Source organism: Diprion similis, chromosome 10 (genome assembly GCF_021155765.1).
Source record: "Diprion similis isolate iyDipSimi1 chromosome 10, iyDipSimi1.1, whole genome shotgun sequence".
Taxonomy (NCBI): Eukaryota; Metazoa; Arthropoda; class Insecta; order Hymenoptera; family Diprionidae; genus Diprion; species Diprion similis.
The window spans coordinates 12,577,225-12,597,858 of record NC_060114.1 but is presented as its reverse complement, the minus strand read 5'-3'; the positions used below and the strand labels follow the sequence as shown (position 1 = coordinate 12,597,858).

At 37.0% G+C, this 20,634-nt stretch overlaps 3 protein-coding genes across 9 annotated transcripts; 1 reads left to right on the top strand and 2 right to left on the bottom strand.

Annotated features, from left to right (window-relative positions):
* Positions 1-300: 300 nt before the first annotated feature.
* On the bottom strand, positions 301-3,074 carry LOC124411858 (tubulin alpha-1 chain-like). Its single transcript, XM_046891361.1, has 3 exons — positions 2,910-3,074; positions 2,003-2,225; positions 301-1,597 (listed from the first exon to the last, which is right to left on the bottom strand). Exons 1-3 carry the CDS (start codon positions 2,910-2,912, stop codon positions 471-473), a joined length of 1,353 nt encoding a protein of 450 aa, XP_046747317.1. The 5' UTR covers positions 2,913-3,074; the 3' UTR covers positions 301-470.
* Positions 3,075-7,215: 4,141 nt separating this feature from the next.
* Positions 7,216-8,158, bottom strand: LOC124411862 (ATP synthase subunit e, mitochondrial). The gene is made up of 3 exons (XM_046891365.1): positions 8,026-8,158; positions 7,552-7,708; positions 7,216-7,442 (listed from the first exon to the last, which is right to left on the bottom strand). The coding sequence occupies exons 1-3, from the start codon at positions 8,077-8,079 to the stop codon at positions 7,408-7,410; spliced, it is 246 nt and encodes an 81-aa protein (XP_046747321.1). The 5' UTR covers positions 8,080-8,158; the 3' UTR covers positions 7,216-7,407.
* A 756-nt stretch (positions 8,159-8,914) lies between these two features.
* LOC124411856 (glycerol-3-phosphate acyltransferase 4) lies at positions 8,915-19,533 on the top strand. Of its 7 annotated transcripts, none has more exons than XM_046891354.1 (10): positions 8,915-9,096; positions 14,475-14,780; positions 15,213-15,353; positions 15,599-15,733; positions 15,866-16,102; positions 16,915-17,148; positions 17,913-18,028; positions 18,110-18,251; positions 18,441-18,649; positions 18,801-19,533. In XM_046891354.1, the coding sequence occupies exons 1-10, from the start codon at positions 8,944-8,946 to the stop codon at positions 18,886-18,888; spliced, it is 1,761 nt and encodes a 586-aa protein (XP_046747310.1). In that variant the 5' UTR covers positions 8,915-8,943; the 3' UTR covers positions 18,889-19,533. The 7 variants fall into 7 exon arrangements, with proteins under 7 accessions (XP_046747310.1, XP_046747309.1, XP_046747314.1 ...); XM_046891353.1 differs by having other exon boundaries at positions 15,213-15,356; XM_046891358.1 differs by lacking the exon at positions 15,866-16,102.
* Positions 19,534-20,634: the final 1,101 nt, after the last annotated feature.

The window sequence follows — 20,634 nt, the reverse complement described above, 5'->3', positions numbered from 1 at the left end:
TGCGAAATTGAATTTGTGGTTTTTCTTTTTCGAGAAACGCCCAAACGTAAAACTTTTCAATACATACCGTACCGATACTGGAGATGACTATGAGCCCGTCTAATTTTCAAACCTGGATTTGGGCAATCGAATGAATTGCAGACAGTGCTGCATTTCGGAGCTATTGATTCAACAGCCATTGCAGTGGGAAGAACTTACTTCCAGATCGATTTGAATCATGAATATTACTTTACGCTCTTGAAGGAAAAGCAACTTAAGGGTACGGCGTGAAGGGATGAGGATGACGAAATAACACATGAATAATGTAGGAAAATAAAAGTGCTGTTTTATTGAAAACAGTATTCAGAATTTAATGACAACACAATTGGACATCGGGGACTGATATTCAGACTTATAATTTCGAATGAATGTAAAAAATAATGATTTTACAACAGAATATGCATGTGAGCTGAAATAGGTTGGAATCTTGTCTAGTATTCCTCGGCTGCCTCGCCTTCGCCTTCGACAGAGTCCATGCCGACCTCTTCGTAATCCTTCTCGAGAGCGGCGAGGTCTTCACGTGCCTCGGAGAACTCGCCCTCCTCCATACCCTCGCCGACGTACCAGTGGACGAAGGCACGCTTGGCGTACATCAGGTCGAACTTGTGGTCAAGACGAGCCCAGGCCTCGGCAATGGCCGTGGTGTTGGACAACATGCAGACGGCACGTTGCACCTTGGCCAAGTCACCACCCGGAACCACGGTTGGGGGCTGGTAGTTGATGCCGACCTTGAAACCGGTGGGACACCAGTCGACGAACTGAATCGTGCGCTTGGTCTTGATGGTGGCAATGGCCGCGTTAACGTCCTTTGGAACAACGTCACCTCTGTACAGCATGCAGCAAGCCATGTATTTACCGTGACGAGGGTCGCATTTGACCATCTGATTAGCTGGCTCGAAACAGGCGTTGGTAATCTCGGCTACGGACAGCTGCTCGTGATAGGCTTTTTCGGCGGAAATGACGGGAGCGTAAGTAACCAGAGGGAAGTGAATACGGGGGTAAGGCACCAAATTGGTCTGGAACTCGGTAAGGTCGACGTTCAAAGCACCGTCGAATCTCAGGGATGCGGTGATAGAGGATACGATCTGTCCAATGAGCCTGTTTAAATTTGTGTACGTTGGCCTCTCGATATCGAGGTTTCGACGGCAGATGTCGTAAATAGCCTCGTTGTCGACCATAAATGCGCAGTCAGAGTGTTCCAGAGTCGTATGGGTAGTCAAAATTGAGTTGTATGGCTCGACAACAGCGGTGGAAACCTGTGGGGCTGGGTAGATGGCAAATTCGAGCTTAGATTTCTTTCCGTAGTCGACGGACAGACGTTCCATAAGAAGAGAGGTGAAACCGGATCCAGTGCCTCCACCGAACGAGTGGAAGATCAGGAATCCTTGTAGCCCAGTACATTGGTCAGCCAATTTGCGGACGCGATCCAGCACAAGGTCGACGATTTCCTTGCCAATGGTGTAGTGACCACGTGCGTAGTTGTTCGCGGCATCCTCCTTTCCAGTGATCAGCTGTTCAGGGTGGAAGAGCTGGCGGTATGTTCCCGTTCGTACTTCATCTGCAAGAAAAAAAATTGTTACAATATATTCGATTTTTTTCTCAATAAATATGAATTTGTTAAGAGTCCCTAAACAAATAACCCAAAGACGGAGATAATAATAGAAATCTTTCATAACATCGTCGAAAAGTTAGCATTAAATACAACGCATAATTGATAAAACCTCGTGATTAAAATTGAATATCGCGATATATAAAGTGCAATGTATGTACATGCTCTGTTTTGTTTATACTTATTGAAAACGTGCTTCACAAACTCAGTGCAAAACATAGTACAACAGACAAGAAAGTCTTAATTAAAATATGGAGAAATCTGCTCCTTTCCTCAAAGTTTTCCTCTCGAAAAATGATTGCTTGGTTAATTTGAAAAACCGATAAATTATACATGTCGGTGGAGTCAACGTACCAACAACGGTGGGTTCCAGGTCGACAAACACGGCCCTGGGCACGTGTTTTCCAGCGCCAGTCTCGCTGAAGAATGTGTTAAAGCTGTCGTCCCCAGCTCCAAGGAGTTTGTCAGACGGCATTTGTCCATCAGGCTGAATTCCATGCTCAAGGCAGTAGAGTTCCCAGCACGCATTACCGATCTGGACTCCGGCCTGTCCAACGTGGATAGAGATGCACTCACGCTGAAAAACAAAATAATGACGATGTTTAATAACATAATGAACACGCTAAAACCATTCCACGATAAATTTTTCAGTTCAGGAATGATAGCACGGACAATAGTTTTGCTGCTGCACCGACAGTCACTTCAATGAAAAAAAAAGAAGATTGCTGCATGCCGGCTGCCGGCGGCCATTTCGCGTCGCGGCGTAAAACTGCAGCCTGCAGCCTGCAACCTCAAATCTGTAGAATTACGAACGTCGCCGACTACCTACTTTCTCGAACAATCTATCCTTCAAAGAACTAATTGATCACGTCATATTCTCGTGAATCACGACCAAGGCACATCTAGCCGCGTCATCAGGGTCGGGCTGCTGCGCGCGTGAAAGTAGTCCGCCGGTTCACGCGACACGAATATCTGCCCAGCAACGGAATAAAAAGTATAAGCCAGAGAAATTTCTCAGCTGGTGGCGAGATTTATTGTTTCCCCAAATCCGCACAGTTTCGAAAAGACACGGATTGCTTTGAGTTAGTCTCATTGATTAGAAGTCTACGCAACGCCCTACGCCGCGCGCGTCTAGACGCCGTTCCAGAGTAAATCCGCGGTAAGCGTTGCATCTGAGTGCATTTAGCCGGTCGACGAAGCGACGTTTTTCAGCTGTTATTAAGTTGACGATACTACTTGGGCAATTCACCAATATGCTTACCATTTTGAAGTCTTGATGTGTTCAACACGGGTCACTGATATGCAACGAAAATTAACTCGTAAGGCTTTGTTCGTTTTCAAGGAAGCTGGCGATGGAGCTCCTCTAAACGATGTAGCGGTTATGGCCACGCCGACCGGTGATCACGGGTTTTTATAGACCCGTCAGCCTCCGCGCCCATTGGTCCTCCCGACACGCGGAGCCGAGTCATCGCCTTTAGAATTCACGCTGCGATGCTTACGGACTATATTTCGACTCCCTGAATTTTACTCCTCGTACGGACAAACGACCAACTCCACAATCTCCGTCGATGCTACGCAACAAGTTAGCACCTTTTCCACAAATATCGGGCTAATCGTTCGTCGAGACGTTAAATAGAAATTAGATTTTGGTCAAGGTATATACCGGCTACTTAAAGTTGATGTCCAGACAGTAAATTCAAGTTTCATAGAAGCTTAAAGCCGAACTACCTATCGATGTATATCAAAGATCTCGCGATCTGGCGCTAAAATGCGTGCATACCTCATTGCGTCTATCGATCATTTGCTTTAATATGTATACTACAGCCTGAGTAATAGCCGTGCCTTCAAACTATAGTTACACGTGTACCTAGTGTAATAAATTAATGCTAAACGCTGAGATTGTTATTTATTGCTTTATAACCCTGACGAAAAACGATTCAAATGGTTCTGATCTATCATTTCTCGTCCTGCAATCTATATGCATTCGTATTTTGAACGCATAGCGGATCTGTTATATTATAATACTTCCAGCATAAGATTGTAGAACCTTAGCATACGCATTCTGTCGTGCAGCGGTGGTTTATTTCAACCAGACTCGACATGTGGGCTCTTGTATTTATAGGTTAGCTTTGGGGGATGGTTCTCGTCGTTTCTTTGTCTCGTCGGTGCCCCCGTCGTCTTGGGGACTACAAACCTGAATGCTGCGGAATTCCCATACCTATCTCAATGTAGTCTAGATCGTATGTTCCTAAATTTTCATCATTAATCACATGCCACGTGTATACCTACGCGACTAAAGAATTGTCAATTAACGATCTCTTGCAGTCGTCTATCGACGCTACAACGTGTTCGAAATTCAAATATCCATGGTATTCTAAGTCTTGTCGAGTGCATTGCCCTCTGTCCGTTACTGCCAACGTGCATATTATACCACGCCTCGTTGTAGGTATAGTTTCTCGTTTTTACCATTATATTCTCTCTTTCTGGGTACGAATAAATAAAAAAGAATTGGCAAGAAAGTTTTACTGAAATTAATATTGTTCAAATTGATCATAAAACGCGCTCAAGTATATCGAGTATAATACTAACGGTATATATGATACGTCAATATAATTACGTGTATTGTATCTGTCGTAAATTAATTGAACAACGATGTTGATATCGTTGATATATTCTGTCGTATCTATACAAAATTCAATGTTTTTGTGTTGAACATATTGCGAATGTTATAATCCTAAAAATCGAACTTTGTGGTAATATATTTCGGTATAAAATACTTTAATTACTCTCAACTGTGGGTAGATAAGTCTGTAGGCGTACCAAACGTGGGTGATACTTTAGAGGTCGGAGCCTTTTACGTCCGGTTGATGGTTCCTGCTGCTGAACCATTCAGCATGCATTCATTCATTCATTATACCCAACGCCTTAAACAATAATTGATCTATACATATCCGATCGGTAAACATAAAAGGTAAGAAAAAATAGTGAAACAAAAAGAACAGCTAGTAGATAGAAAAACAGGTGAAATGTAAGTATAAAATTATGGTGTTGAAACAAAGACGAAGAACGTATTATTAGCCGCAATTCATGCGAATATGATGCTTTCACATGAAAATGCGGGCGCCTGGGACCCATATTGTAGTATTGATGTGCGTAATGTTTGAACAAACATAGGTATAAGCATATACACAGATTAGATAAGCTATAATGAGGCTTGTGGCCGAATTACGATAGTCGAAACCAACAGAAGCAGGTGTCGATCGCCAGGCATGAACGCGCCGCAGGCGCGTGTATTTACGAATTGTATAATATGCACATATTGAGTGACGAGTGACGTCACACGTCCCATGAACCGTAAATGGCGATGAGCTCACTACCAGAAGGCGTCCTCGCCAAAGTGAGTTTGGTCTGGCGATACGAGGTATGTACCTGCCTGTTCACTCATGCCTGTTGTGGCACGAACTGTGCCAGTGACGTAACTATTGCAGTATAATGGGACTAATTAGGGAGTCCTTCGATGACTCTGGATATACAAGAATACGTCACTAAATGTCTAGACATTAGAGCCTAGATAATAAACGATTTGGATGCACCAAATTCTAGTGGATCGGTTGCTACATCTGCTTCGAATTCACATTCTCAGAAAATAATAAGTTATAATATACACAGTCGGCGCTTCCGAGTCAAAATTAACAAGAAATTCATTGTTCATATAGTCGTGTTAGGCATACTCGTGACTGTTTTTCTGTCTCCCGATCGCAATAAGTGGATCATGTAATGTATACCTGCGTATATACGTATACGTGTGAATTGGAGATTTATTTTCTTCGAACGAAGGCGCGATACCTCGTTCACCATAAAAGGCGATCCGGAGAAACCGTGACAACATCCACGTATACTTGGTTGGTGTATATCCAACGATGAGAGTGCACTCGACTTTTCTCCCGCCTCGTATTGTACGTATTCACACTAAGTATACGTGCGTATGTGTACTGATCGCGCCTACGCCCATCTCTTATACCTCAATGTTCTGCACTACATATGAAGGCTACATTTCACCGTAGGTTTTATTACAGGATGGCTAGCTAATATACTAATATCATTGAAATTTTTGGAAGAGATAGCTAAACTGCAGGGAGAAAATACGTGTATATAGGTTTAGCAGTATTTGTTGTTCTTTAACCATGTATCCAAGGAATTATTGAGGGTTTTCCAGTAGTCGGATGAAGCAATAAAGCATACATACAATATGTACATGACATGAAACTTGCGCATTGTTTTAACACTTAATTTTGAATTTTGATTGATACATATATGTATAGCTGCATTTTTGCAAGTACTTAACTAGTGTACTCTATCATTATTGCAGTTGAAGTCTTAATTATCCCCAGTACCGGTGGTCAGGCTCCTGGTCCTACTTAATAATGTCGATATTATATTTGCATGTATTCGCTTTCACACAGCGGTTCGATCGCCCTTACCCTCTGTGCATATTACACATGCACATTCTGCACGTGTGTATGTATATCCGGTGTGTCTGTGTTGGAGAAATTCTGTGGGCCACATAGCGGTGCATACAGGCAAATCTTGGACCGAGATCGGTGTTTGAAAGTAGCGCTAATATTACATTTGCCAGGTACAGAGTGGAGCTGATTTTATTTTTGTACGTACGTATCGAAAATATTATGGTTTTTTCTTTACATGTTTGAAAACCAACCGAGAGGTCTTATCGCGTCGTGACGACATTGTAAGTTTGTAACGTATACAAAGCGCTGGAAGAACTGTACGCTGGCTTACGTTAATTCTTGAGGTCCATGGGCCAAGGCCGTTATGGACACGAGTTAATTGACGTTTAACATTTGCTTTAAAATTTTTGATTCAGAGTCCTATTTTTGATTATATTAAAATTCTTTTACAAATTTACGATTTTCGCTGAGTGGGCCGACTGTATCGACGAAAGAACTTGGAAACGGCTACTCCTGGATATTCGACATTCTTTAGCAAAGAGGTTGAGAACTTGGTTGAGTAGAAGCCGGTTCTGCACGCTTGAGCTGCAATTTCTTCTCACAAAAATCCCTCATAGATTAGCGGTGATATCTGAAGGTGATGCAGCGTACTAAGCAGCTTTACTTTACAGTCCTTCCTTTTTATCGACGAAAGATAAGACAGACTCAGCTGAATCCTATAAACTTATATTCAATAAATTGGATTGTTACAAATTTTAGTTTTGTTTTTTGAAATAAGAGTTTCGGCTATCCGATTTAACAAAAATTCTATGTTTCAATCAAGTCCGTAATTGAAATGAACTCACTTGTGAACTAAAACAATATACAATCAAATGTATTGTTGTCCGGTCCTCGAAATTTGAAATAAATGAATTTGTTGCAAATCTGTATATCTTTCAGTTTTTAAATGGGGTTTGACTATGTATTCCAAGCTAGTTTTAAGTGAATATTGAATACTGGAACTAATAATAGGCAAGGGCATGAGAAGTAAGCCGGACAGACATCGAAAGTGCAAGTGTACATTAATATCTACAGATGTAAGTAAATGACGAATTGATTTCCTTCAGTTTGATTTATTAACTAAACATATGTAACAGTAATTGGTGAATAACTTCCATTAAAAGCTTCTTTTCAGTGGTGTACGTATTGCATACAATGAGAAGCACAGAGACATTAATCCGATTATCGGTTATGTTACAGTTAAATTATGACCAATGTACACTAGGAGCGGATGAGATGTGGCTGTTCGGGTGATCATTTCATCTGTTCTTCTAGCGACGCCATCTCCACTGAAAATTACGTACATTAAATTTAATCAGGTGATATGAGTACATGGCAGTAGAAAACATTCTACTGCTTCCGTTACTCTTTATGGTACATTAAAACTTAGATAATTACTGTCAGCTAGGCGCTTCTTTTCCGCTGCTATTTTTGCATCACGGATTGGCTTCTCCCTGGCCTCGATCTCTCGCAAATTTTCTTCAATTCTTGTGAATTTTCTCTGGTGGTAGATACCCCAGGAGATACCAGCAATAAGGAAGGTCCATCGCCCGAACTATATGACACAAAAAAATTATACAGAATTACTTACTACAGTTACAACACAGGTGTGTGTTTATTTCTCTCCGTTGCGTTTTTGTCTGTTTCGTGGAGATAATGAAAACAAGTTGTCAATTCTTCAACTGTTTATTCGAACGTTATACGAATAATTATGTAACGCTAGGTGCAATGCAACTACTGTGAGTACAAAAGTATCGTCTGCTAAACACATGATTCATGTCAGTTATCCATGACAAATAATTAGCGGAATGAAACCACTGCACAGAATTTTAAGCACGAAATATTATGGCCCTAATACTAATACCGGAATACCTTGATTAGGGGAGAAACGCGGACGGGCCTCGGATTCAGCTCTGCGGTCGACATTTTGCTGATCGAAATGTAACTACCGCACTTCCAGCGAGAAAAGACTATTCATTGGTCGACATTGAGAGCCTACCACTGATCTCTATATACACAGATCGGTGGAGTCCCAGTTCCAAGCTGGCACCCGTCTTAGTATTTCGCACACCTCGGCCGTCGCGGCTTCTTGACAGTAGTACCAATTACTGCTGCCGATTCCACTGTAACGTGTTGTAACCTGCCTTGTATGCTATAGCAGTGTGTACGTTTCCAGGAGCGGTAAATTTGAATCTTGTGCTGTGCATTGCCGTTGGGAGTAACCGAAAGTTCTGTCTGACTCATCTCTAATCTTATCGACGTCATTTAGATACCCTCCCTGGGGTTCCAAAGTTTTAAAGTAAAGTTTAAGTAGGTTAATATATTTGACGAACTGTTCGATTTTTCTATTCTTAGTACCAAAGAGTATAGTTAGTAGTAGTATAAGTTCTATGAGTTAGTACGACCGAGATTCCAATAATCAGCCCTGACGGTAATGCCTTGCACCTTCTTGACCGACTGTAATTATCTTGATTACAGATTTTCAAGGTTACTCCTAAACGGTGTTTAATGAAGAGCAGATAATGTAAACTACGTGCACAAATTAGAGATCAGTGGCACAAATATAGCAGAATCTGATACAGTTTGAAAATGTTCCGTATAACCGATTGAATTTTCGAGGTGCATGGTCGGTCAAAAGTTGAAAAAGTTCAATTTTCCTCCGTTAGATATCTCTATATCCCTGCCCCCTTCTAAAGTCCCTCGACTCGCTAATCAGCGAGATATCGTCTAGTCTACTTCGTGTTCTCCGTGGTCAGTTGCCTTTAGAAATTCAGTACCTCAGTAATCAAAATGGCGTTATTGTGGTCGGTGGTGTCGGTGGGTTTCTCGCTGCTGTTGACGCCGTTTTTGATGTTTCTACTGGCAGTCCTATTTTTGGCATCGATTGGAAAGTCACTAGGTGTCAGGAGGCTCTACGTTAAATTGTTGCTAGCAATTTTCGAGGTAAATAGTAAAGCGGGTCTATTTTTATGTATTCATAAACGTGAGACAGCCTACAATTCCCAATGCATAGGGCTATAATACTCTTCGATATAAAGCTGAATCAGTCTTGTTAAAAGTCCAATTGACCAAACGAATAATCCAGCCGTCATTTCCTTCCGGCAATAATACTCACTGTCATAGATGATCATCAATTATTGTCAAACGAGTGTCCTACACCTGAGCAATCGATTCCGCATTTGTACGTAACCTTTGTCAAATCGTAACCGTACTGTCTATGGTGCATACGATAGTCCTTAAATTTTTTCACCAATTCGATTTCAACCCATGGTTGGCTTACGATTTGTTTACGTCTTGCCCTTTTTTCGCTTACAGCGAAGTTTGTCTCCTGTAATTTATACTTTCATTGCAAGGTTGAAGTTGATAACGTTATAGTAACGAAACATTGGGGATAAGATCACTATTGCCTTAATTTCACAATGATTTTGAGGAAACTAAAATTTCGAAATATCAGCGCGTTATCTTTTATTACGGTTTACTGAATTTCAGATAATTCTAAAATCGCGAAATAACGGTTTTTCCTCATCATGAAACGTTACTAACTTCAACATGATCTTTGTTTGTCCTTCATGTCGTTCGATTTTTCAGCCGTTTTTCGATCTTGAATTTATCCAAGACATAGATTTTTTTACGAAATTAATTTTTTTACCGCCATGCTTCGATTGCCCGACAAATTTCACATTTTATGCCTATCTGAATGCGGTTAGGTATATTCACCTTCCGGACTTTAATTCCGTTTGACTAATTCAATCGAATAAATTACCGCCACGGGCAGTGATGACATCCGTCATCGCCATGATATGATTTCTTTGATTTCTATACATTCCATTGGCAGTTTCAGTGTCACACCATATTTTGAGCCTTTTGAGCCTTTTGAGCTTTACCTACTTCCAACTACAACTGTTTCCATGTTGTCTCATGTCTCGTGTTTTTATCTCGCGATCTAATGTTTACGCAATCCTCGCCGCACACTTTCGTGACGTTTTATAACTTCGGCGTACGTACTACAAGTACGTAGGTACGTATATTATTTTTATCAGGTGAAAATGAGTAATTCTTCAGGAATTCGGCCTAAATCCGTGCGTATTAGTTGTCGATAATGCATTCGTAAATGAGCTTGGGTTTGAAAACATGATAGGTATAAATTAATTTCCAATTAGAAGAGAACAGATTATCTGTGTCGGGATCTCGTTTCGTGATGATAAATTTTTTTCACGCTTCTAATGCGACAATGTACTCGTTTTTTGCGATAATAGCAACGAACAAAAGTTAATCGTTCCACGTCTGCTATTGTCGCAAAGTTTAACCCACGTTTTTTTTTTTTAATTCGCTTGAAAGAAAGTTTAATTCTGTAATAAATCGAAGTTAATTTATAAACACCATGTAGTCACGACACGCGCGGTGAGCTAAGGTCCATACGTGTTTTATGTATGTAACAAGTCTGTGCAAAGGTCGGAAAAAAATATCCAGCAATAATTCGTAATAGAAATCACGCTGTCCTCCCATTTATTGTGTCCTTGTATCTACTGCCAAGCTGTTAGTATATCTTGTTGAATATCGTATAAAGTATCGTTTGTGTAGTGTCAGTACCGTTAGGAAAAAACTTTTTTTTTAATTCTTCTAGAATGTTGTTTTACCGGTTAATTTTTTATCTTACGCAACATTCTGCTACTAAATAAGAATTCTCGATTGTTCACTAATTCCGTTAGTAACTTGCTAATTAATTATTATTCAAATTTCGCTTATTAAGGCACCTATATATATATAGCTCTAGTGAGTTATTGTTTATCTGTAAATCCTTACCTATTATGTACTGAATGAATTATAATATTTAATAGCACTGTACACTTGAGTTTTGAGAATAAGGTGCTGCAAATAAATGACAGTAAAATTGATATAGTTGTCATATCAATTATTTCGTCTACGATCGTAAATGCGGAATTAAAAAATTTGTTATCAGTTTTTTTTTCTCACTTAGTTTCAGAATCGCGATTGATAAAACTTGACCCATTTGCATAGTCTAATAAAGATTCTTCTAAGGTTCTTTAAACATAGTTTTTTCGTCAGTCGCTTAGATAGAATCTTAATTAAAGTTTCTATCAGTATTTTTTCCCTTCTTTTAACCTTCTTGAGTTCATACGTCTAATTGGTCTGCATCTAAGTGTGTATATTTGCAAAATATAAGGCACAAGATGAACAATTACTTGTAAAAAGATCAGTCAGATATCCGATATTTCTTGGCATGCATACTTGATTTTGCTAAAGTCATTGTACACTTGTTGCTTGAAATTCTCCGTCAGCTGTTGACCATGTGGCCAGAGTGATAAGGGACAATTCTACATCATTTGTATATTTTATACGTCATAATATTGTGCAATTGCGTTTACAAACTTTCACTACTGTATTACCAAAGTTTTCCATTTCATTTCCGTTTATTGATTTCGTTTCACCAGTAACTTCTCTTTAGAGATAAACAAGTTTGCCTTCTATTTCAAAATTGCCGTTGACTGTGAGTTATGCATTATTGCCTGCTTATGTATATTATTGACATTTTAATATCATCAGTAATTGATGACTATGAAGCCTTTCCTCATCAATCACTTCATTTTTTTTTTTATTACCTCGCCTTTATTATCTACTTCTACAACTTGACTTTTAGTCTAGATGCTTAGAATGACTAAAAAATAAAAAATTTCTAGTAAAAAAAGTTGACCAACCTCTTAGCTCGTTCTTAATTCATTATAAAACTTCATGTTTGTTTTTCATAAAGTATTACGAGAGACTTTAAACTTGGTTGTGGTTTTTAACAGAACAATTATCAGGTGGCACTGCTATTAAACTCTGGCGGTAATCTTTTTTTCTTCATAAGATAACATTCTTATCTACTGTTCAAAGGGCATTATGCATTATGCTTGTAATAAACGAGTACCCCTTGCACCTGGTTGTTTTTAATTATCTCTTTTGAGCTTTGAACAACGACAAACCATTACTATCGGCGATATATCATCATCGCCTTATCTAATTAAATTAATGGTGTATTCTTAGCGAGGGTATTTATTCGACAAATAATTGTAACTCAACGCTTGCTAATCTTATCGATCAGGATAAATTTTTCTGTGGTGAATTGAAAAGAGAATGACTTTTGACTTGCAATCGCCTTGAATGACTGCGATTATTCATGCTTTCCTGTGTCGTATATTAAAATATTCAAATGTACACTCTACCCCAGTTCAGCTGTCGATAGATGACACTCTTGTAACAATTTACTGTGTTCACTTGAGACTGTGTACTTTGTTCCACTATTGTGTTAAATAGCAAGTATGTGTGCAATGTCTTTATTTGTTGCTGTTAAGATATCACAATGTGTGCTTGCCTAAATTGCGATACCAGTTTTTTGTGTTTCTTTATGCAATTGCAGTCATTTCAATACTGAAAAGATATATCTGACTATTTTTGGACAAATACTTGAAAAATACGGAGTAATTTTTTAATGACTCTGATTACTTCTGACTTTGTTCATGACTCCTTTTGCGTAATTCGAACACATTTACAGATTTGATCAAATTTCATGGAAATTATTTAAACGTTAAACGAGTACTCTGAAATCTGTTTCGTGAAACTCTGTCGCAATATGTAAAAACTTTTAATAAAATTTTTGATTGGCTCTAATTAATCGGCTGTATTATCTGTTTTTGAGTCCGCTTGCCAGTAAAGGCTGCGCATTTATAGCTGATGTAGTCTTGATTATGCATTTCCTTATTACTGATTGTTGTTTGGGCTTTTTCTCCATCATTGATTCTATACTTTTGTGTTTGTGCTACCTGTATTATTATTCCATGTTGTCATGGGGTTATTCCGTATATTATTGAAATAAATAGGTAAACAAATGAGTGTTCGAATCACATGCAAGTAATTAGAAATAATAAATGTTTACAAGACTGTTTCAAAGTTGTGAAATTTGTTTGAAAAAATAGAAACATTTATTCATCAAAGTCAATATATCGACAGGCGTTGATATTATCCCGTTTTGTTACTGCCTGAACAATACTCTGCGATCGTAAACACATGTTAGGCGTATGGCACTTTTAGCTGATGATGCAAATGGAATAGTAATTCCATAATTACTTTAGGAACCAATGAAATTGCGCAATAATCTTGAGCAGCGACGGGACAATCGAGTGCCAATGTGCATTGCACAATCAATGCATGCATACCATGGATTCTCATTGGATATTGCATATTCTTTTCTCATTTTCTTTGTCTTTCCTTTTTCTGTGCTTGTCCAAATCAGTTTTGAAGACCTTAGCTGAGGTGTCGACAAAATATTAACAACAGCTTATGCAACAAGCTAGAGTAAAAGTCAGCAAATGCTCATCAAAAGGTATTCTTAGCTCAGACTACATTGACATACATACGGAACTTGATTCTTGTCAGTCTTTCCTTCTTTATCAAAGACGAAGGTATATTTTTTCTATTCGGGACAAATTGCACGAGTTGTTCTAAAATTTGAATTACTTTTCACCCTGACAATAAAATATGTGCAAAGAAAAATAAATAAATATATAAATATAATTGTTGCGTTTTCTAAAATATTCGTTCAATTTGACAGATTTAAGAAACAGTGAACTTTGATATTTACATTGTTTGTTAGTGAAAGTATAAGTGTGAGTTTCATTAATATATGAAGGGACATGTATCTTTCTGTCGACCGTAATTCGTAATCTGGATATATCAGAGTGCTCGTATCTTGCAGCAACAACAAGTTGGAACAATTGATAAATAAGACAATACCAAAGCTAAAGAATAATTGCATTTTAAGTTTGCATGTGCTACTTTATTATTTTCTTGATCTGTGACGTAATTGAAACTGATCACTCATACCATTCACATAAAAAAAATGCTCAAAGTTCAGATGCTTCTTGTGGATATATTTCTGCAATATTCTTACTTCATCCGAGATTGATTGGAATTATCTTTGTATTTATCAGAAGTTAGAAACTGTTGTATGGAGTCTATAAACAGCTATGCCATAAGTTAGTTTGCACTCATCGTCAGTGTTGACGTCTGGAGTCTATTTTTAGTTTTTTTCATGGGTATGAACTCAACGCCAGTGTTTCTCCCAAAATATATTTCTAGGTTCTATTTATTCACCCAAAGTCACATTTTTTTACAAATTCTTCATAGCTGTACCGAATTCATGGTCACACATATTAATTTATTCTATGGCCTGACGACTTTGAAATTTTTGTTTGAAATGTAGATTACTTGAATCTATGACTATGTGATAAGTTTACAATAATTTTACCTCTTCTGACTTGCAGTTTGGAAGACAAAATATTGAAAAAGTAAGGAAAAACAACAGAAATTGGGAACCCGATGAAAGCGAGGATGAAAGCGGAGCCTCAGAAGATACTGGAAACGATACATCTGCTAATTTTCCCAGAAATTACAAAAAGTACAATGCGACGGAGAAGAAACAGAATGGAGTACTTGGAAATTCGGTGATCGCCAGGTCGAAAGACCTAATTATGGTTCCAGAACCAGAAATGAATAACAAAAATCACATCAATCATGATAATCACAGTCATTCTTATGGAAATACACTGGAAGTGAACGGTAACAAAGAGGTAAAATGTTATCCATTGATATTGGAGGCGATAATTAAATTTAAGACAGTAATTTTCCCCTGGGATTTTGTTGTGAACATACATACGTACGTCGTCATTGTAACAATCTAAATATTTGTTTTGAATACAAGACTTTGTTCCTACAGCAGCTTATACACTGTCTGTAAAACAAACGAAAGAAAAGTAAGACATTTTGTAATGTCCTTAAAAGTTGAAAAATTTTAGAAGATTGAAATAAAATTTTTTTAAATTGATTTGACTTGTCTAGCTTCGGTGATTGCTTGTACAGATTAATTATTTCAAAATACGATATGACATTGAATTAGGAATACAAAATATCAAAATCTCATTATCAATCGATGCGCACATGCTTAAAAACCTAATAATCAGATAAAATTGTGTATATAGTATAAGATATTTTTATTATTTCAGAGTAGCTTACCTAGAGAAGACTCATTCGAGATGTTGAAACGAGAATTCGACACATCGACCTGTCTGGATTACATCAGGGCTGGCGTCGAAGCGATTATTGAAGATGAAGTAACGTCCAGGTTCGAGGCCGAAGAACTTAAGGTGGGAATTACCGATAATGTTTATTATCGCATCATAATTGAGGTTAATCAACAATACCCTGATAGTCTTAGTACACACAAGTACCTATGACTATCGAAAGTAGGTATTGAGTGTTATGATGGATTTTAATTGTTTCTGGTCCATGGAGATTTCTCACCATTTTTCGCCTTGCATTTCGGTTTTTTTTTTTTCTATCCCTTAGCTATCGAGAAACTCGTTTCTATGAAGTCATTTTACACTTACAGAATTGGAATCTCTTAACGAGAACCAATAGACACTACGAATTCATCTCTTGGAAGTTGACAGTCATATGGATGTTTGGCTTCCTGATGCGATACTGCTTCCTTCTCCCTTTAAGGATACTCATCTGTTTCATTGGGGTGAGTTTACACATTTGAAGAATAATAGTCGTAATTTTGATGATGGCTAAACTCATTGATTTTTTACGCCGAAGAGAATAGAAATTGGAGTTATACAATCTGGGCACTACTAATACTGATTAAGCTCTTTAGGCAGTGTGGCTGGTAGCGACGACATTTATTGTTGGCTTTATGCCGGACGGAGTGATAAAACGTTGGCTAAGTGAACACGCTTCCTTGATAGCGTTCAGAATTTTTGTACGTTCTGTATCCGGCGTTATAACCGTACACAATCCAGAGTATATGCCGAAAGGAGGAGGAGTATGCGTTGCAAATCATACGTCAACGATAGATGTTGGAATATTGTCTGCTCAGACAACATTTTCGTTGGTAAATCAATTTAAAAAATTAAAGAACTTTGTTATTGCGAGCTACATTAGTCGTCACGGGGTATAGGTAATGTTCTATGTCCAGTTACACCTCCATCCATGTGTACGTGCGTTTATGTATGGGATAAATATAATGCAGATGACATGTGCTTTGTACTTAATTGTCACTTGCCGGTCAGCGAGAGTTATGAAAAATTTTTGTCTCGTTTATTTATGTGTCTGTTGTATATATACTGTGATTCTTGTTATTACAATTACTACTCCCATGAGCCTTGATTGCCAGGGGTAGTAAAAATGATGTAAATGTTCAATGTGGAGAAATTTTTCTATGTATAATTCTGGAAATCCAAGTTGATCATTTCCCTCACTTCTTAAAGTATTCCCTAATTGTCAAGATAAACTTTTTATCCTCCTGTACCAAAATGCCAAAACCAATTACGTTGTGGACAACTACTTATATGGATATACACTGGAACATCAGGTTATTATCATCCAAAAAAAAATGGGGCGTTTTTTTTTTCTTGTACAAGTTTCAAGCAAATTTCTATTAGATGATGATCAATCTCATGGTTATCCTAATATTTAGAAGAAAAATTATCCACTTCAGCATAAACTAGTTGAATTAGCAAAACTAATTGATAATGCAAGTTGACCAACTATCGACTACTTTTTACTGAGTAACTGTATAACAGCTACTTAAATAAAGAGAAAGGAAACGAGAAGATGATCCGTAATTTTTCTGCAAAATGTCTTCCCAAATATTGGCAATATCTTGTGCACTGCTTTGCTAAGTTGTGAAAGTTGTATTTGCAGGTGATGTGGCTGACGGCGTGTACAGCGGTTGTGGGATATGTGCCAGAAGGTAGATTCAAAAGATGGCTGAACCACAGAGTATCAATAATGTGCTTCAGCGTACTATCCAGTGCGCTTTCCTCAGTTATCCACTACCACAACACTGAGAACCGACCACTGAGGGGTATTTGTGTCGCCAATCACACATCACCTATTGACGTGCTTGTTCTCATGCGCGATAACTCTTATTCTTTGGTACGTCTCCTACTTGCTCAAAGATTGAATGGACAGAATTTTATTTCGATATTTTACTATTTACCAGCTATTAACCATTCTTATATCTTTAATTTGTTATACATAACATTTTCACACTAACCATTTCTATAAGCTCGAATTGGAATCAGTCTGAACTTCTCTAAAGTTATACCCTCTCATCGATCTACAAAGGGTAGTTCAAATGTGGCTAATTCTTCACTCTCTTATTTCTCTTTCCCATCCTTCTCCCAAGCTTTGGCTTCGTTTTATTCTTTTAATTTTAATGAACCTTTATTGTGCTTTATTGTTTTCTTCTCGATAGCTTTATGGTTTGTTGTTTATTTTCCTTTTTCACTGGAAAATATTATTCGTTATTTCTAGACATCCTGGTAGTGATGCAGATGTATTTAGTGTTACTTGTTTTTGATAGTTGCGTTTATTCATTTTTTGTGTATAAAATTTGCTGCATGCATGGTTTTTTTTGTAGTGTATAATTTCTGTTTAAATGAAGAAATATTTCGTTTGGTTGTAAACACTCATGGAATATAATCAATTCTCTCGAAAAATCGTGTAATTCAAAACATGAATTTAATTGTAATCTCGTTTTTACCATTGAGATTACTGAAAGAAGAATTGATCCTAAGGTTTATGTAAAAAGTTTTAATTAATGCATTCGATTAATGCTTGGCTGCTTGATAGAAACATAAGAACTTCATTGTCAGACGAAATAAGGTTCCTAATTTCCTTTACAACCATTCTTACAGATAGGTCAACGACATGGCGGGTTTTTAGGGATTCTTCAACGTGCTCTTGCTCGAGCTTCCCCTCATATTTGGTTTGAAAGATCAGAAGTTAAAGACAGAGAAGCTGTTACAAAAAGGTATTGCTATATGCTTGTACATGTTTATCATAAATTACTGAAAGGGTAAGAAAAAAATAAAACGTTAAAAATTTCCAACAGGTTAAAGAAGCATGTCTCAGATCCTTCGAATCCACCGATATTGATATTTCCTGAAGGAACCTGTATTAATAACACTTCTGTAATGCAGTTCAAAAAAGGTAGCTTTGAAGTAGGAGGTGTAATATACCCTGTTGCCATAAAGGTAAAACGCATTTTTGTCTGCTCTCACATGATTTTTTGTTTAATTAAAAATTCAATTATCTTAACATATTTATAAATTCTCAATCAAATGCAATGATGTCATTGTTACAGTCTAGAAACTCACGAACATGCAATCCGACAGGTGTCGAATAGTCAAAGAAGTCATCTAGGTATTTTATTTTTCTTACAGTACGATCCAAAGTTTGGTGATGCTTTTTGGAACAGTAGCAAATATTCAATGATCCAGTATTTATACATGATGATGAGTAGCTGGGCGATAGTCTGTGATGTTTGGTACTTGCCACCCATGTACAGACAGGATGGAGAGAGTGCTATTGACTTTGCTAACAGAGTTAAAGCTGTAATCGCCAGGCAGGGCGGACTTGTCGATCTCCAATGGTAAATTCAATAATATCTTCTTTGCATATTAATATTCATGCGTGATAAAAACCTCACATATAAATATTGTGATGCTGCTTTTGAAATGAATATTATATGTTTTGCTTGTGATATAACAAATGTATAGCGCCTCATTTTTTCATGATCTTAGGGATGGTCAGCTGAAAAGAATAAAGCCAAAGAAAGCATGGAGGGAAAAGCAGCAAGAAGAATTTAGTAAACGAATAAAATTTGATTAAATATTTAAGGCAGAAAAAAGACGAAACAAAACTTCAGATCTAGCACAAAATGAGCGAGATTTAACCATCAGATCTTAGGATATAATATTGTTTGGAAATTGGAAACGTTTTCAAAAATGCAGAAAATTTCCTTTGTGCAAAATCTGTCTATTTTCACGCATCTGTGGAAAAAAAAAAAAAATAAGAATCCCCTCTTATTCAAGTCATTCGACTTCGTGCACTCACATTTCCTTGTTCCATCAATGTTATCTGATGTACGACCAGCAAACTCTGACTTTCATATCTTATTTCTTCAGATGTGAAATTTTGTCGATATAATTGAATGTATAGGGAAACATGTATTACATTGTACATATATTTATCCCTCAAAACAAGGCGCTGACAATTTTTCAACACCACTATCTAACAAAATTTTGTTAACTAAAATAACTATTTGTGAATACTGTCTCGATTTATGTTTCTTTAGAAACCAAACGCGAATTGAGTGTAGTTATTCCTTCGTTGTCAATAATTAATACATAGTTAATACGTTGGAAACTAACTCGCTAACAAGCACAAAACAGTCTTGTGAAACATTGATTTTGATGAAAAAAAAAAAAGTCGGGAAGAAACTTTTTCATCACATATTAATAGCTACCACTAAAAGGAGTCAGTTGTCTTGAACAAATTTTCTATGAAATGTCAAGTTTTAATCAATTTTGTTTCTTGGCATAATTGTATTGGGAGTATTTGCGAGGCAAAAAAGGAGATTTGCTGTTGAATGGTTAGTGTAATTTATGTATAATAGAACATTAATAAATTAATGTTTTATTACATATACGTACTATAGGTTGTGTGAAAATTTATATACTATGCGCGTGTGTGTGTTGTGTAGGAAAAATTCTGAATAGTGGTATTTATTCTTTTTTCTTTTGTCATACTACTGTAAAATTGACATCTATACAAAAGAAAAAGAGAAAATTATGTTAAAATCCTAAAACCTGTGACACAATGAAAAACAAAAAAATAATAATAATAATCTGTATATAATTGGGCAATAAAAATTATTCTTCAATTACGGGGTAAACGGAAATCCGGAAAAGGTTGCATCAATGTTGATCAAAGAAGAATTCTCGTTTTCTATTGCTGTTCCAATTGTTCGTTATTTTTATTAAAATTGAAGATGTAATGGGCTTAAAGGGTAGTTTAAGTGGGCGCTGAAAAATTGCCTAAATTTTCAAACTAGATTGAATTGGAAAAAACTAAGTTAAAATTAAAAATTATTTATTAATTTATCAACGAATTACAATGGCAGCTGGTTGTGAATATATCTGCTGAAGTCTGATTTGAACGTTGCTAGTTAGAATTTTTGGTTACTTGATACTTTTGCCATTATGATTCGTTACCCGTAAAACCAAAAATAATTTACAAATGTATTTTACTACTTTTATATTATTATTATTGTTGTGGCCATCATAGTCGTCATCAATATCATCACTATCGACCTTTGATCGATTACGAAGTTCAGTCATATAATCCATCACACTTTTTTACTTATCTTGTAGTTTATATTGTAATAGTGATATTATCAAATTTGTAAATACATAACAAATTACTACCATAGTCATTTAATATCTGTATTATTCACTCATATCGCATGTTTAAGACTTTCCGCATGAAATTGATCATAAAGTTCATTTACCTCTTCTCACGATTGTGCACAAAAATTTAAGAAATTAAATTTTATGAAATCTTAACTTTCAAAAA

Bases quoted from the DNA above. Each gene is read 5' to 3' on its own strand.
- LOC124411862 (XM_046891365.1), bottom strand. From the start codon at position 8,079: ATGTCGACCGCAGAGCTGAATCCGAGGCCCGTCCGCGTTTCTCCCCTA. The intron at 7,709-8,025 runs GTATTCCGGTAT...TGTGTCATATAG, and splicing joins GCGTTTCTCCCCTAATCAAG to TTCGGGCGATGGACCTTCCT. The intron at 7,443-7,551 runs GTAATTATCTAA...CGTAATTTTCAG, and splicing joins AAAGAAGCGCCTAGCTGACA to TGGAGATGGCGTCGCTAGAA.
- LOC124411858 (XM_046891361.1), bottom strand. The intron at 1,598-2,002 runs GTACGTTGACTC...TTTTTCTTGCAG, and splicing joins CCTGGAACCCACCGTTGTTG to ATGAAGTACGAACGGGAACA.
- LOC124411856 (XM_046891353.1), top strand. From the start codon at position 8,944: ATGGCGTTATTGTGGTCGGTGGTGTCGGTGGGTTTCTCGCTGCTGTTG. The intron at 9,097-14,474 runs GTAAATAGTAAA...TCTGACTTGCAG, and splicing joins TGTTGCTAGCAATTTTCGAG to TTTGGAAGACAAAATATTGA. The intron at 15,734-15,865 runs GTGAGTTTACAC...TAAGCTCTTTAG, and splicing joins TACTCATCTGTTTCATTGGG to GCAGTGTGGCTGGTAGCGAC.